General features: G+C 46.1%; 1 protein-coding gene across 24 annotated transcripts in view; it reads left to right on the top strand.

Annotated features, from left to right (window-relative positions):
* RBFOX1 (RNA binding fox-1 homolog 1) overlaps positions 1-15,870 on the top strand; it is a 2,071,930-nt gene that overhangs the window by 1,681,974 nt on the left and 374,086 nt on the right. Inside the window, exon 1 of one of the 24 annotated variants that reach the window (XM_040458719.1) lies at positions 4,821-5,044. The exons of the other annotated variants lie outside the window; for them this stretch is intronic. Within the exon in view, the coding sequence (XP_040314653.1) occupies positions 4,901-5,044 (144 nt within the window). The 5' untranslated portion in view covers positions 4,821-4,900. Of the gene's footprint in view, positions 1-4,820; positions 5,045-15,870 lie in introns of those variants that run through there. 24 annotated transcript variants of the gene reach the window in all.

Raw genomic sequence — 15,870 nt, 5'->3', positions numbered from 1 at the left:
AGCAAATAAACTCTGAGGATCCCACAAATTCAACCCGTCTGACCTTTATCAGGTTCCTCCCCTTGTGAAAGGCGTGCGGCTCCCTGGCTCAGGGAACTCAGAACTGAGCAAAGTGTTTGGTTTGTTTTGCTGCAGTGAGGCTGTTGGGGTGAGGAGGGTGTTATTCAGCCCTAATGAGTATGACTGTTTGTTGTTTTCAAGCATCCCCACAACGGTTCCCACGTATTGTTGATTCTTGGTGTGCCAGAGCTCGTGCTAAGAAGCACTTTACATTCATTATCTCGGTGGTTCCCAAATGCTGATCCACAGATTCATCTGATTCCATAATGACATTTTCAACAGACTGCAGCTAAATGAGAAAATTAAGGGCAATTTAGTGAAAATTTTAATAGACTGAAATTTAATCAATTTGAAGGGCTGTCCTTTATTTTGAGATTATGTCCTTCTTACTTTTTGGTATAAAATGCCCTTTCCTTTATGAAATGATGATGATGACAGATGGTGTGTGTGTGTGTGTGTGCGCGTGTGCGCATGTGTCTTTGTGTGCGCGTATGTACTAACTTGGCAAACAATTTTTAAGTTGTTAATTTCATGCAGTGTCTCCACTGTTTTTAAAGTTGTATTGTAATAGTCCATGAATTAGGTAGGAAAAAAATTCTGAGACCCGTTTCAATTTCACAAGGGACACATTATTAGCCCCATTTTACAGATGAAAAAACTGCCCAGAATACAGCGTGGACAGCAGTCAACCACTAAGTGTCCTCCAAGTATTTGAACAAGTAGGTGACTCAAAGTGCTTGTGGCAGAGATAAGGTCTTCTGAAGATACTTTCTCATATTACTGAATGTTGGACTAGGGAGCTGCCCATACCAAAATTTGGAAGTGAGAGAAAAATACTTCTGAGCCACTCCTGGACATTGTCAGAGAGCTAACCCCAGCACAAGTAATTATATTTAAGATCAAGAAGTCCTGGAGTGCCTGGGTGGCTCATTCGTTTAAGTATCCACCTTCAGCTCAGGTCATGATCTTGCACTTTGTAACTTCAAGCCCTGCATCAGGCTCTGCGCTGACAGGTCAGAGCCTGGAGCCTGCTTCGGATTCTGTGTCTCCCTCTCTCTCTGCCCCTTCGCTGTGTGTGCTCTGTCTCTCTCTGTCTCTGAAAAATGAAGAAATGTTAAAAAAAAAAAGAAGAAGAAGTCCTGCTTTCTGTCTAACTGGACTTTTTCTTGCTCTGGGACATGGAAACCCCCGTAGAATATCCCACTTTAGGGAAATGCTTGCTCTTTTGACAGCCTTAGGAAGTTATAATAAGGAATTATGAAAGAGAAAAAGGAAAATGGAAGTGATTTATTTTATTCTTTTAAGTAGCTGGTAAATTTGAGGGAAGGAAAAAGTTACCAACCCTGTTGTGTGAGTCAAATGAAAACTTGAGAAGTTGCCTCTAAGGAATTTTTAGCTGATTGCTGGTTTTCTGGCGCTCTCTACTTCCTACAGGGTATGTGTGACCATTCAGTTAAGGGTCCTTGTGGCTGAAAGGCAGGAGGGTGACCCTTGAACGTGCATGCACTATATACACCCAAGTGATACTGAGTGCCCAGGATATTTTGTAGAGACAGAAGAGTATTTTCCTTCCCCACCTCTCCCATTTATTGATGCTGAAGAATCATTTGGGGCTAGTGGCATTGATGTGGCTCTTTCCCAGTCTCTTTTGAGATGGAATTCAAATTCACCCTCCCCAGATGCTGCTTGAAAGGCTGGCAGAATTTTGTCATCAAGTGAGCAGTATTTGCAGATACGGCATTACCTTTTGATTTAGGGTCATCTGATGCTCTGTTCCTGATTAACGTGCACTGATATTAGCTGTAAAATCTTTCCTGCGTGATCCTTTATGTGGCTGCCACACTGGGGGTGGGGGACATGCCTATTTCTACGTGCCATGGTGTTCGTATGCACTTGAGCAGGCACGTTTGGACATGGATGTCTAAAGAATGGCTCCAGATAATTTTGAGATGAATTTAGAAGCTCTGGATTCCATGGTTTCCTTTTGCAGACTTCCAAGATGCCTGACTGGGAAGACCCAGGTTTAAGGGCAAGTCTGAGCCATTGTTGCAAAACAGGTCTGTAGGAATCCAGTCGCCGCTGAGGGTTTTCCACTTTGGAGAGAAAACGGACCAGAAAACCAGTGTTGGCTCAGTGCAGCTGAGAGCAGTTATTGGTTCTTTACATAATGTATTTGTTTTTCATTAAACCATTCAGATAAGGTCTTATTAAAGTGCCATGTATTATTTATCGTGTTTCTTATGAAAATGAGCTGAAGGGAAAATTCTGTCCTCTTCTTGGGGCATTTGTAAGCTTTTCGAATGCCAGCAAGAAAAAAAAAAAATGAAGGAAGGCACGGTGAACTCCTGTCAGTACAACAAACAGAAAAGCATGGGAAGGAGAATGGGGAGCCAAAAGGCAGAATCTTTGACCTTTTATTTATATTCATTTATATACATGGGTATGTATATACCATATACATAGAGTATATTTGTAGAGTGGCTTTCCCCTTAATTCTGTGAATTGCACAATAAAAATAAATAATTAAAACACAGGCAGAAAGTAAAAGAAAGAAAAGAGCAAAGCAGTTTATTTGTAAATCAGACTTTGTCCAATGAATGTGATTTGTGAGACAACAGCAAGGATTTTTCAAACTAAACACTGCCCCACCCCAGCAGTGTAAAACACCAGCCCACACCCCCCGAGTCCCCCCCCCCCCCATCTCAACTTCTGCTTCAGGTTAAACTTGCTAGGGTGCCCCTTCTAAATTGATGGAATGTGTCAGTCCCGTGGTGTTAGAAGGACTGGTTTTGCAAAGTGAGTAGAAGGAAAAAAGCCTGGTCCGGGCCTGATGTTGGCATAGCAAAGACTTTATAGTTATGGATGGCATTTCAAAACAGAACAACAAAAAATGGAACCGTGGAATAATTAATTTTCTTTCCTTCAGAAAGCAATTTGATTAGCCTGCAAAGTTGTGCCTTTCAAGCTGATGGCTCAGTTCAGAAGCTGTCCTTTGGCTGAAGGGTCTCCATGAGCCTCTGGGAGGGGTCAGTGGGAACATCCCCCTGAGGCCATCCCCTGGTCCTGCCGGAGATGTTCCTTCGCGGGGTCCTCTTGTCACTCTCAGGATGTGCTGCGTCCTGCAGGACCCTCGTAAGCCCCCAGGCAGCTTTCTCGCAGGGAACCCAAGAATCAAAAAAGATGATGTTCGGACAGCCTCTTGCCCTGAAAAATAAAAGAAAATCCAATCACTGGGTCAAAATCTATTTCAAAAAATATGGCTACTATTCCTGATGGTGGTTTTACTGCTGCCAAGAATCAAGAATGTGCTTTTTTTTTTTTTCCTGTGGGGACCAACGATGCGTTAGAGTCTTAATATTTTCTTTTGATTTGCAGATCACATCCTATTTTATTGCATAAAGACTAACGAAATCTACTAATGAATAATTATTACTTCATAAAATACAGGGAAGGGGGAGACCCCTCTGCAAGAGCAGAATGCTAATTTGGCCAAGGAGGGCTGGCCAGGCAAGAAAAAAAAAAAAAAATAAACCCATTGTAATTTGCCCGCTGCAACCCACAGAGTAATGGCTTATCAGACACGGACTTCCCCACCCTGTGCATGTATAATTTGAGGAGAGCAAGGATTCCGGGCTGGAGAAGCCCCCTCGCTTTCAGCCGGGGCTGGCGCGGTCCAACAGGCTGGACTTAACACCCCAGCCAGGGCGGTTTCCCCATTCAGCGGCTCCAGCCGGTTCCAGTGCTGGCCGCTCGCTGCCTGCACAGCCGAGGCGAGGCGCAGAGCGAAAGCTGCGCCCCAAACCCCGGGGGCGCATCGCCGCTTCGCCGCGCAGCCGGGGGTGGGGGGCCCCCAGAATCCGCCCTGCCTCTGGCGTCGCAGCCCCCAGCTCACTGTGCCCCCAGCCCCTGGGGTCTTCTCAGCACTCTTACGAAGGGCGGGGGGGGGGGGGGGGGGGGAACCCATTTCTCTGTGTTTATTTGCCAACGAGTCGGGCAAACAAACCGCCACCAAAATCTAAGAGTCTGGGTCCCAGCTGGGCAATCGCATTAATTGTCCCCCTCGCCCCGGATGCTGGCGATGTGGGGCGCTCTCTCGCTTCCTCACCCGCCCCGCAGAGATTTTTAGCAGACACAATTTGAATTTTGGTGAGTCGTTTGAGAGAGAAAGAGAGAGAGAGAGAGAAAGCAGAGGGGAGGGGAAAAAAAAAAACCAACCCTGCCCCTGGACCCATTTGACAAATGAGGAGGCACACAGCATCAGCACCAACGGAGTGAGCCTCAGTGTGAGTCAAAATCTCTCTCTCTCTCTCTCTCTCTCTCTCTCTCTCTCTCTCTCTCTTTCTCTCTCTCCTTTCTCCCCTCCCTCTCTCTCGCCCTTAGCTCTCTCCCCCCACCCCACCCCCCAGCATCTACAGGAGGACATCCACCCCCTTCCCCCTTCCCTACAAGTTGCCTTTGCCTGTCTTGTCATCTCCACGGGGGGTGGGGGGCGTGGGGTGGGGGCATCGTCCACTTTGCGGGGCATCAGAAAGCAGGCCCAACAAACCGGGAAAAGGGTACCACCACGAAGGCAACAAAATAGTTTCCTGGCCCTCTGGAGTGTCTTAGTTCAGGCCGGTGAACAACGCCAGGATCTAGCAAACCCGAAGGGGGAAGGAAGCCAGTGAGGAGGGACGGGCGCGCGCGGGGTGCGGCGGGGCGGGCCGTCGGTCGGGGCTGGGAGAGAGAGAAAGAGAGAGAGAAGAGGAGGGACGGCCACCGGGGTTTGACTTAGATAATCAGCAAAATTAAAAAGGAGGAAAAAAAATTGTAGCGACCAGGCAAAGAGCCGCGTGATTGCATGCGAGCGTCCCCACTCCTGCTCGGCGGGCGTCAGAGAGACACGATGCAGCATCCTCTGACGGGGGCCACCTGCGTGGCGCTCCCCAACGTGGGCATGTGTCCCCAGCTCTCGTGTGCCTTGACTTTTATGTACTTACAGCAGGTAAGGCGCGCTCTTCCCTCGGTGGCTGCCTCCCCGGCTCGGGCTCAGCGGACTGGGTGCCCGCATCGCTGGGCTGCGCTTTGGACCCTGGAGGGGGTTGAGGAGGGGGCTTGTGCTTTCGGACAGGAGGGGTGGGGACAGGAGGGGTGGATCCGCGCCCCTCTCTTCTCTGCGGAGCCCAGCCGCCCCGCGTCCCGCTCTGTCTGCACCTCTCTGAATACTTTGCCTGGTTCCGAGCCTGGGTGCCCGGAGTTTAAAATTGCAAACTGCATTTTCTTTACTTGTATCTCTCTTGTGTCTGCGTCCGGTGGTGGTGTCGTGAGTCTGGGACCCCTTGGAGGCCAAGTGTTTGGACCTTTGTGTAGGCACTCCCATGCCTGGAGTTTTCGTTTAGCTGTTTTGTAACAGGGAGGGAAAAAACATGTATGTAGGGGTGTGTGCTCAGTATTTCTTTTTTTGTTTGTTTTCTTAAGTTTGTCTGGGTTGTGCTTTATTCAGTCTGCTGGGGATCTCAGCCTTTGGGTTTCTGGAGCGTGTCCGCCCTGGAACCTGCCTCCAAACTCCCTGGCCATGCTGTGTTGAAGCCAGTGATTTAGGATGCTGTCTTTGTTGGCATGTGTAAAGGCGCTTTTTTCCCCCTCCTCCACTCCCCCGTAATGGTCTCGTAGAGGGGCTCTGTGTTTGTTTTATTTTCCATTCAGTGTATGTACACCAGGATCTTTCATTGTGTTTCTCCCCGTCTTTCTCTGGGTGTTTCCCTCAGCCCCTCTCTGCCTCTCTTTTCCTCTTTACTAGCAGGGCTGCTGCTTAAGTTGGTTGCTGGGGTTGGGAACCAGGCTCCACATCACGTTTGGGGAGGGCGGGTGGCGAGTGCAGCTCCCTGCCTTGGGGCAGAGGCTGTCTCTGTGAACCGGTAGGGTTCGAAGGATTTTGTCACACAGGTGGAATCATCTTCCCTTCCCAGGATCACGGTCCTGCTCTGTGAAGAGTTAACCACGGTTGTAGTCATTTTACCTGGTTTTCGATGGACTCCCTTCAGGAGTACCATTTGTGAACTGTGTGTGGTTGTAGCTGACAAAACTTCCCTTACAAGTATTCAGAGGGGCCTCCCTCTCCAAAGACCCTCATTTCCAATCTGTGTTGTAGGAATATATGTGTTCATAAAATGTCAGTATTCTGTTTTGAGCATTTGGGTAATCTGTGATCAAGTTGGTTGCCTCCAGAAAATGTTTCTAAGGCATATTTTCTGTTGGAAGTCTTTTTGAGAACAGCCTTTTCTTTCTGTTGTTTGAATATCTTAGGAAAAAATTGGCTTATCCTTTTAAATATTGTTTTATTCCATTTCTCATTAAGTGAATTGTGCCAGGAAACATTTCCCACGAGCCTATTGGTAACATATTATGTGATTCATCTGCTTCTATCATTTCTGTACCTTTGCCGTGAATGACTGTGTGTGTGTGTGCGTGTGTGTATTTTACACCAGATACCCACCAGAAGAATATCCTAATGGCCGTTTCTACAGATGCTAAGCCACAGTTGAATTTAATCAAATTATTAATATGAGTTGATCCTTTGCCTCCTATATTCGCTTCTTTCACGTTATTTGTTAATCAATTTGAACAGCATGACTTAACAAGTAGAGTGCTATAGATACTCAGTATTCTCACTGTTTCTTTATACATCATTCTTCTTTAAACAAATTGATATTTCATCCTGCTAGGTTGTTCAGTGGGCTTGCTCTCTTTAGGCACACTTAGAATGGAAGATGGTGAGTTTGAGCGAGAAGTTATTCTTGCCATGAACAGGACAAGTACATGGGAGAAACGCAAGTGTCATCAGTGTCTTCTAAGAGGGAAAACATTTCCGCCCTGGAAAGAGGAAGCCTGATGGGGAGTTTGGCAGCCATAACAAATATTTAGAAGTGACTAGAGCAGCATCATGGTTCCGTATGAAGATAGATGGAGGTGGGTTTTACAATGTGCTTTGGGATATATCCCCCTCCAGAAAGGGTGGGTAAGGCTTTGAGCGAAAGTGTTGATAAGGTGATGCCGTGACACAGCATCAGAACATGGGGTGTGTGTGTGAGTGTGTGTGTGTGTGTGTGTGTGTGTGTGTGCATGTATTTTTTTCTGAGTTTCACTAAATGCCCAAAGTAGAATACAAGCAGACAATTATTTTTGCCTGTCTGATTGAGAATCGGGTTTTCTAGACACACCTCCCACCCTGCCTAAGGCTCACGGTCAGGATGGGAGAGCCATACCTTTAGGTCATCTCTCCTACCTGGTGCTGCCATGACAGTTTGTATAGAAGTCTCCTGTCGTTGCTTTTATGTAGTAGTTCGGACAATTGGCTGATGAAGGGTGTGAAATAGTTCACTTTAGTCTCTACAGACCGCTTACTGATGCAATCTATACCTCTCGTATCCATACATCGCCACTGTATTTCCTATCTGCTATTAAACTGTAGCTATAGGTTGTATCTCTATTTAATTTTGATGATCGGAGGGCTCATGTGTACTCTAAGAGCCCGTTGGTCAAATGGATGAATCAGGAAACATCTGTGATAAATAACCCCTTCATTAGAAACATTTTATTTTTTTATTATTTAGAAATAAACATATTTTAGGGGTCTTTGTCATTGCAGATCACCAATTACATAAGAAAATAATTAAAACACAATGATCTTATTTTGGAGGCTTTATGGTTCTGTTTCATAAATGCACACACTGTCATCAGGGGCCACTGAGCCTTCACTGAAATATATTCTTCTGGAATGAAGTTTCATGTTGCACTTGTCAGCTAATATCTAAGGAAAATTACTTCATCATTTGCTTTCCTTGCCTCAGCCATGACATCCAGGCTTTCTTCCTAAACTCTCCCGGATTTGTTCCTGAGACAATTCATAAAAACAAACATCAGTTGGGGATACCTCAATACCTGAGTTTACTGTGAATGACCAAGTGACAATGACATAACCCTTTTGCCACAAAGAACTTAGTTATTCAGACCAAAAAAAAAAAGAGGCAACTGTGGTGTTTAAATTATTTGACTGATTCTGTTTCATTTATTTATATTCCCCAGGAACTGTGCTTTAGAAAGATACTTCCCTGCAGTTATGATTTCTTTTTCTTTTTCTTTTTGATCTCTCTCTTAACATCGAAGATAGTACTACAGCTTGGAATTGCAAGATGGGATAATGTTGAATAGTTCTTTTGGTATGTAGATATTAAATCCAATTGATGCCATCACGTGCATATCTACAGTAGGTAGACATGTAGCTACGCATCCATATCCTTCTAGTAGATGGCATATTTCTCTTTCTTGTAGACCATTCTCAGGTGGAAGGGACAGGCAAGTAGTGGAACTTCGGGCTTCAATCTTGCTGTCCAGGGAAAGTCCCTGCTTCAGCCTCCGTTCTCGATATACTGCAGTGACTTTATCTGGTGTCTCCTTCAATGGTAAATCGTCCTCTCCTATGTGAGAGGAACTTCAAACCCACACATCCCCAGGACACAGTCTTCCCAGAGTTCCAAAGTGGGGACCCACTGAAACGTTGTTGCTTTGGGGGAAAACCCGAATATAAATTCCAAATCTGGGGCTTTGCTTAGGAGCTAGGTCCAAAAAGAATGTGTTCTGTTTTTTCACAGAGAAGCAGGAAACAACCACACGCATGCATGCACGTACACACAACACACAAAAATCTAGGAATGCTTTCCCCTCCTAAGTCCCAGGGTGCACACCACAGCACATCCATCACAAGGTGAGGTATGGCGAGGCTATGGACGGAGTGGACGAGGTTCATTTTGTGGCGCACGGTGCGTGTCCCGTCTCCTTCAGAGCTGTGATTCACACCGAGTTCTAACTCCCTGAAAGAGGATAAGTAGCATATTAACTTAGTTTTCCCCATTTCTCCACCACTGTCAGTGTCTCCCAGTCCCGTTCAAAGAAAGCCTCTCATCTGTCAAATCTTATTCACTCAGAACCTTTTTATCAGCCTAAATTAAAAAAAAAAAAAAGTCAAATGCTTAAAATCCACATTAAAAGGGGGGGAAAAGGGCCTTGAAAGTGGGCCATGCCACTGTCAATATCCAAAGATTGGTAATTTTTCCCACTTAATGATGATCCATGTGGTTTGTTTTAAATAGTGAAGTGGTTTGTACAAAGGGTAATTCCTGGTAAATGAAGCCATTGCTCACTGTGGACATCTTCAGATCGAAAGCAATTGAACTGAAACCTGCATATCAACCCTTTCTGTCTTTAATTAGAAAGTGGTTCTCAGAGAGGAGTCCCAGGGAAGGTGGGCTCTGGGAGTAAGGCATAAGGAAGGGGGGCGGGTGGCCCCCTTGCACCACCCACAGTTATAAATTTGGGAAACGTTCGGTGGGCCATAACAATTATGGCTGCGTAGAAAAGTTCAATTCTCATTCCACTTACTTACCTGGCGCTGCTCTGTCGGATGATTTATAGGGGCCAAGTGGCGTTTTATCACCCTCTTTCTTCTCGGCTTAATCCCTCGTTGATTTATTAGATTGTGCTGTGGATTGGGGGTAGTCAATAGTGTCAATAACGCAGAAAAGAATTAGGATAGATTATCTTCATGTCTGAATTGTTTAAGGAATTTAAGTGGCCGGGATGAGCACACTTCTAGGCCTGGGTGACTGTCTGATGGGACACAGGTGCTCCTCTCTTTCTAGAGAGATCCTGTGTCATAATTTGGCGAGTTAACCAATCTTCCTGGGTTCCCTGATTTTTCCCACAAAGGGAAGAAGGCCTGAACTGTTGGGCGCTCGTCAGCCTGCTAAGGCCCGTATCTCAGGTGGGCTGGCGATCGTCCTGTGTTTCTCCCATTTCGGGAAGCTTTTGCGAGGCAGGGGGTGCGGGTGAGGGAGGGGGCTGTTGACCGCAGGGTTACCTGGGTTGCCTCAGCTTTAAGATTATTTAATCCGACAGTCACCGGTGGAAATTGTAAGCATCTGCTAGCCCGCAGACCCGAGTCCTGCGCCATTCGGCAGCCCTGCCTGCCATTTCGCGGCGGTTTCCGCGTTAGAACATACAGGCGGCTGCTTCTGCCTCTGCCCGGGTGGAGAAAGCCCATGTTATTAGCGCTCACGCACCATCTGTTTTCCTTACAGCTGGCCCTTGAGTGATTGTCCGGTAGCTGATGGACTGAGGGTAGACAATCTTTTTTAGGGTTTTCTGATTCATTTAACCAGGCTCTCTGCCCCAAGAGGAAACATAATGCTTGTTTATTCATATTGGCCGGGTAAAAACAGTGTAGTTTGTCAGGCAAATAATAGTCTTCTGGACGAGAAAGAAATTGCAGCATTGGAAACAAAATCAGGTTGGTGCGTCGGTGCCTAAGGGGGCTGGGTGATGCGCGGGAGATGTCATCCCGTGAATGAGGCAGAGCTGACAAAGCGTGGGTGTAATTGCCCCATCTGCAGAGACCTTTTTAATGGACGAGGAGAGGTGTCCCAGTGTGCTGTTTAATTCAATTAAGAAAAGCAAAGAAAGTTCCATTCATCAATAAAGTTTCCTATTTCCAGGAGCTCCCCGAGAGAACTTTGCCCGGCTGAGCACTGGCCTGTGGCTGTCTGCATGATGCGCTGGCCCCATTGAGAGAGGCTGTGTCACACAGGGTCAGCTCTCAGGCACAATAGCTCAGGAGGGCCCTGGCCCTGGCCCTTCAACCGTGCTGAGTACTAGCGAGCTGGAGAAATGAGCAGCAAACCTGTAGGCCGCTCCTGCCGGGAGGAACTCAGGGAAGGGACTTTCCAAAGGATCAGAAAATCCACTATCTGGGGCTGGAAGAGTAGGAAAGAACTTTTATGGCTCGAACTTTCCGGTTCCTGGCCTATGGTGGCCCTGATTGATTGGTCCTGGCTGAAAAAAAAAAAGACAGATGACTACCCTCTATGGCCTGGGATTGCCACTTCTAATTCCTCTCTTGCTAATTTACATTTCTTATATTTGTTAAGCACCAGACACTTACAGAGCACTTTTGCCATGCTTTTTCTGACCTGTTAGACTATAAGCAGCATGATGGCAGAGATGTCTCCATTCTGGTACTGTACCCACAATGCCTAGAGTAAAGTCTAATACATAGTAGATACTCTGTGAAAAACTAAAGTGAGAAATGAATGAATGCATGTACACATTTGGACTTTCTAGAACCTTGTAAGCAAGGGGAGCAAGTGATTTCCAGTGCTTTCCACAGATACATATGATGGCACATTCAGTCCTCTAATTCATTCTTTCATCTGGCCGTGCAAAAAAAAAAAAACAAAAAGTTTACCTCACATTGAGAATATTGCAGCAAATCAGTTAGGAGATGTCCCTGCCACCATGAATGGACGTTCCACTAAAAGAGTAGATGATACAAAAGTAAGTGAATCCAGAAGGCATTTTCAAAGACTGTGGGGAGTGTTCTGCAGGGAACAAATAGGGTGCTGGGTAAAAGTAAGTGCGTTGTTTGGGGGGGGGTGGTGTTGGTTGTTGGGCTTTTCTGTTGGATGAACCAACAGGGGTCTCAGGAAGGAGGTGATGATTTCCTGAGCTGAGCATAAAAAAACATTAGGTGAGTGACGAGTTGAGAAAGGTGTTCCAAGGATGAGGAAGGGCAGGTTCATAAGCCTCAGGGAGCAAAGAGGCATAGGGAGGCAGTTCATGGTGGAGGTAGGTCGTGTGCTGGCATTTCAGCATCAGTCAATAGAACACAGGCTTTCTGTTCTCTTCTGGCGCCATATTGAACTGAGGGGAGTGATAAAGAGAAAGGATGGAAATAGATGCCTTTTGAACAGATAAGAGGAAAGCGGTCCTGAGTTGTGGAGAAACCCTTGGGACATTTGGAAACACCTTTGTGGGTCAGAGGTGGAGAGAGGGTTTTGAGGGGAGCCAGTTTTGAGGGGAACACATTAAGAGGCCTGTTGGTATCTTCTGTCAAAACCCCATAGAGGTGCTTATGACAGTGGGCTTAGTACACTGAGAATAATAAATGTGGTCTAGTGTTTCTCAAATTTCAGCCATTGAAGCATCCCCTTCCAAATATTTACCAATCCCCTCATCGACATGTCAGCATTGTAGTATTATCTACTTAATATTTAAAAATTTTTTTAACATTTATTTATTTTTGAGAGACAGAGTATGAGCAGGGGAGGGGCAGAGAGAGAAGGAGACACAGAATCCGAAGCAGGCTGCAGGCTCTGAGCTGTCAGCACAGAGCCCGATGCGGGGCTCAAACCCATGAACTGTGAGATCATGACCTGAGCCGAAGTCGGACACCTAACCGACGGAGCCACCCAGGCGCCCCATCTACTTAATATTTAAAAAAAAAAAAAAAAAAAAAAAAACATATATTTTGAACTTAAAAGTGGACTTGGCCAAACAGAAGATAATAAATAAATAAATAATAAATAAACAAACAAATAAATAAATGTCACAGAACCACCGCTGTGATATTATCCTTTTTCCAGTGTTGTTTGAAATATTTATTCATTCCCATGTTCATTTCATTTGTTCCATGTTCGGTGATCTAGAAGGTGCCGGCTGCTCTTTTAGGTGTTCTTAGTAAGTAACGGCCTCTGTCCTCGTGGTAGGGCCATGAAGTTGCTCATCCATGTGCCATCTTCTGAGCCATCAATGTAGGGCCACACTTTGGGAAACACTGGCTCAGTCCGTCGGATTTCCTAGGAGTCCCCTGTCACAATTGCTCCTTCCTCCTCTGACCCATCGGCAAACAGCAAGATGCAGGGCTTCTTTCTTGTGTTGCCTCTTCTGGCAAGGCAGGAGTTCACGGTTAAGGGAAATGACTATGGATTTAACACCTACAGCCTGCAGCGGGCTTTGAGATGATGGGGCGGGGGAGGAGGGCATGTGGTAGTCTCTAACTTTCGACCAGGCTCTAGGTGAGAACGGCCAAAGCCTATTTTCGATCCTGTTCTTTTTGTTGTGTTTAAATACACACGGAATCAAAAGTAGGAATTGGAGCCAGGGTGACAAGCATTCAGGTTAGTGTGTGTTCCCAGGGATGTAATGACTTTTTTTTCTCCCCCCTTTGCAATTCTGGAACAAAGTACAGCTGCTCTAGGCTTTAAGTGCCTCAGATTTCCCAGTGCTGATGAGTGAATGCACAAAAGGTTTAGTCTTAATGAGCCTTTTCTTTTTTGGCGTTTGATGTTTGCCCAGGATTCACCTCCAGGACTAGATTCCCCTTATCAAAAACAACAGCATATATCCCCCCTCTTCCCTTCGGTAGCTGTGCTCTCTGTTGCTTTGCCTGAACCTAGGCATGGAGCGAGCTGTGCGCTCATGCAGGGGTAAGGACTGACAGCTGAGAGATCTCTCCCCGGCAAGAGGAATCTTTCATGAACAGTGAACGATACCAGCAGCTTAAAAACAGAGCGGATGATGGCAAGGTCCACGTTTCCTATTTTTGGACATATTCAGCTGTCCATCTCAAGTGTCTTACAAAATTCAGATGAGAAACCCACATCATTTTACAACCAAGTGGTGCCAGCTTCCCCCAAAGCGTGGTTTAAAAAAAAAAACGGCATCTCTGGACTGTGTATAGAAGTCATGAGCTGAGGGCTTAATCCCAACTCTGTTATTCAATTAGCTGATCTGACTGGATTGAGCAAAGGGCATGTTGCTTTACTTGATTTGGGGCTTTCGTGGTTTCTTCAGAAAAATGAGGCTGGGGAGCACCATTTCGTAGTGTCCTCCGTTAAGATTAAGTGTGATACAGATTTTAGAATTGAGCAGAATTGTGTTACTGCCAGAACACAGTAAGTGGCCACTAGATGTTTGTTGAATGAATGAATGAATGAATGAATGAATGAATAAGTTAAACAATATAGCATCTGTTTATCGAAGCTGAATATAGATGTTTATTTTCCATTTCTCCCAAATCCACACTATGAGTGCGCTAGTGGCCCTACCAAGGCACAAGGAATACGGGGGTCTCCCCTGGGTTCTCTGGTCCCTCCTGCCTGTTCTGGGTGACTGTTCCCTCCTCCTCCAGTCAATTGTCAGTCCTGCTGGTGGTGTTGGATGTAATGTGACTGCACAGCTCAATTAATGCTCTGTGACAGGAGGAGGGAAAATAAAAATTGTCTTGCTCTTGTCAGTAGGAAAGTTATTTACTTTCAAAAGCTGACAGAATCACACTGCAGGGGCTTCCTTTATTTCCATGCCGAATGTCATTATTCTGTGATGTAGGGGACTTGGGCACACTTCAGGTTTGTCCCCATAAACTTTAATGTGGCAGAGGGTCTGCTACAGTGTAGATCGTCCCCTGGAAGAGTCCAGGGACTTCCTTGGGGGTGCTGGTGGTACCTGGGTGCTGGGCTCTGGCACCTGGAAAGATGCCCAGTCTCAGGATGTCCTGTCCAGTTGCACATGCAGTTACAGACTCTGGATCTTTCCAGTGAGAGGGAACATATATCTCACTGCCCCTGATCCTTTGTCCTCTTTATTCTGAGGCAAAAGAGCAAAGTGTGAGAACTCCTGGTTTTAAATCAGTCTTCCTCTGGGCCACTCCTAGAATTTCTAGAAATGCAAAGGTGCCTCTTACAAATGACTTTGCTTTCGTTCTGTTGTCTCTACTTAAACCCTCTGATAGGCTCTTTCATCCTGACAATCTGTATAAAATTCTGCATTTTCTTTTCTCTCTTCTTCCCCGCCCCCCTTTATTTTTTCCCTAACTATTTGCAATGAGTAGTTAAACTAGGAAGGGTTGAGCGGAGAAATTCTTTCCTTCCCGGTGCAATGGCAGAACCTTCCACTTGGGGTCTCCATTTAGAACATGTGACTCAGGATTCTGTAGAACTGTCTTTTTCTTTGCCTTCTTTTTAGGTCTGCTTTCGGTTCCATTCAAAAACTGAGGCTTCTCTGTAAGCAGTGGGAGATGCCGTCTGGAAGACCATGTAGGTAGAATCCAGGGAGAATCCAGCCGCCCTTGCAATGATGATGATAATAATAAAATAATGAATATAATGAAATAATCAATAACTTCTGTGGAATGCTGTGAGACAGGCACACTACTGAGCATTTTTACATGGATTACTTCATTTCATCCCCCTTGAAAGGCCTCTAGGGAGTAGATGAGCATCATTTTAGTTTTAAGATGCGGATATGAGGGTAGAAGGGCTGGTGAGTAAACACAGCCAGTTTGGCCCCAGAACCAACACATGTGCCCGTTATTCTTCATTGTTCCATTGGCCTGCCCCGGGCTGTACAGGTCACCAGCTCTGTGCCATCTCCCCAGGCCTCTGCTGGGCCATCGCCGTCCACTGGACAGGGTTCTCAGGGCTCTTTCCTTTAAAAGGCAAAACTTGTCAAAAGGGCGGAGAGTCCGGAGGTCTTTCAACTTGGAAGCTGTTTTTGTGATTTTAGTTTTGAGTGATTAGGATTGTTGTTGAATACATGGCAACGCACACTGAAGCTTTCAGACTTGGGGAAGGTGAGAAGAGAGAGCACGGGGCTGATGGGAATCTTCCGCTCTGAGAATGATGGAGTGCATTTCTCCGCAGCCAATTCCAATCCCCAAATCCCCATTGTGCTGACGAGCTCTCCAACTAACACAGGAAATGCAGTCACAGCCCGGCACCATATTAATGATTTATACACCCCGCACCAGTGCTTTTGTTCACTTGCGGGGCCTGGTCGTGTTAATAAAGGAATTTCTGGGAGCGGGGTCCCGGCTTGCCATGCTGTATTGCTCAACGCGGTGCAGGCTGCTCCATAAATCAAAAGAATTTAGTGCTTTACAACCTTCCTGAGCTTCAGAGATCATGTGTGCGTGTGCGTGCGCGTGCGTGCGTGCGTGTG

The sequence above is a fragment of the Herpailurus yagouaroundi genome, unplaced genomic scaffold, assembly GCF_014898765.1.
Source record: "Herpailurus yagouaroundi ecotype Mexico unplaced genomic scaffold, PumYag 222, whole genome shotgun sequence".
Classification (NCBI taxonomy): Eukaryota; Metazoa; Chordata; class Mammalia; order Carnivora; family Felidae; genus Herpailurus; species Herpailurus yagouaroundi.
Note: the sequence above shows the minus strand (reverse complement) of the source record. Positions and strands in the feature narration are given on the sequence as shown.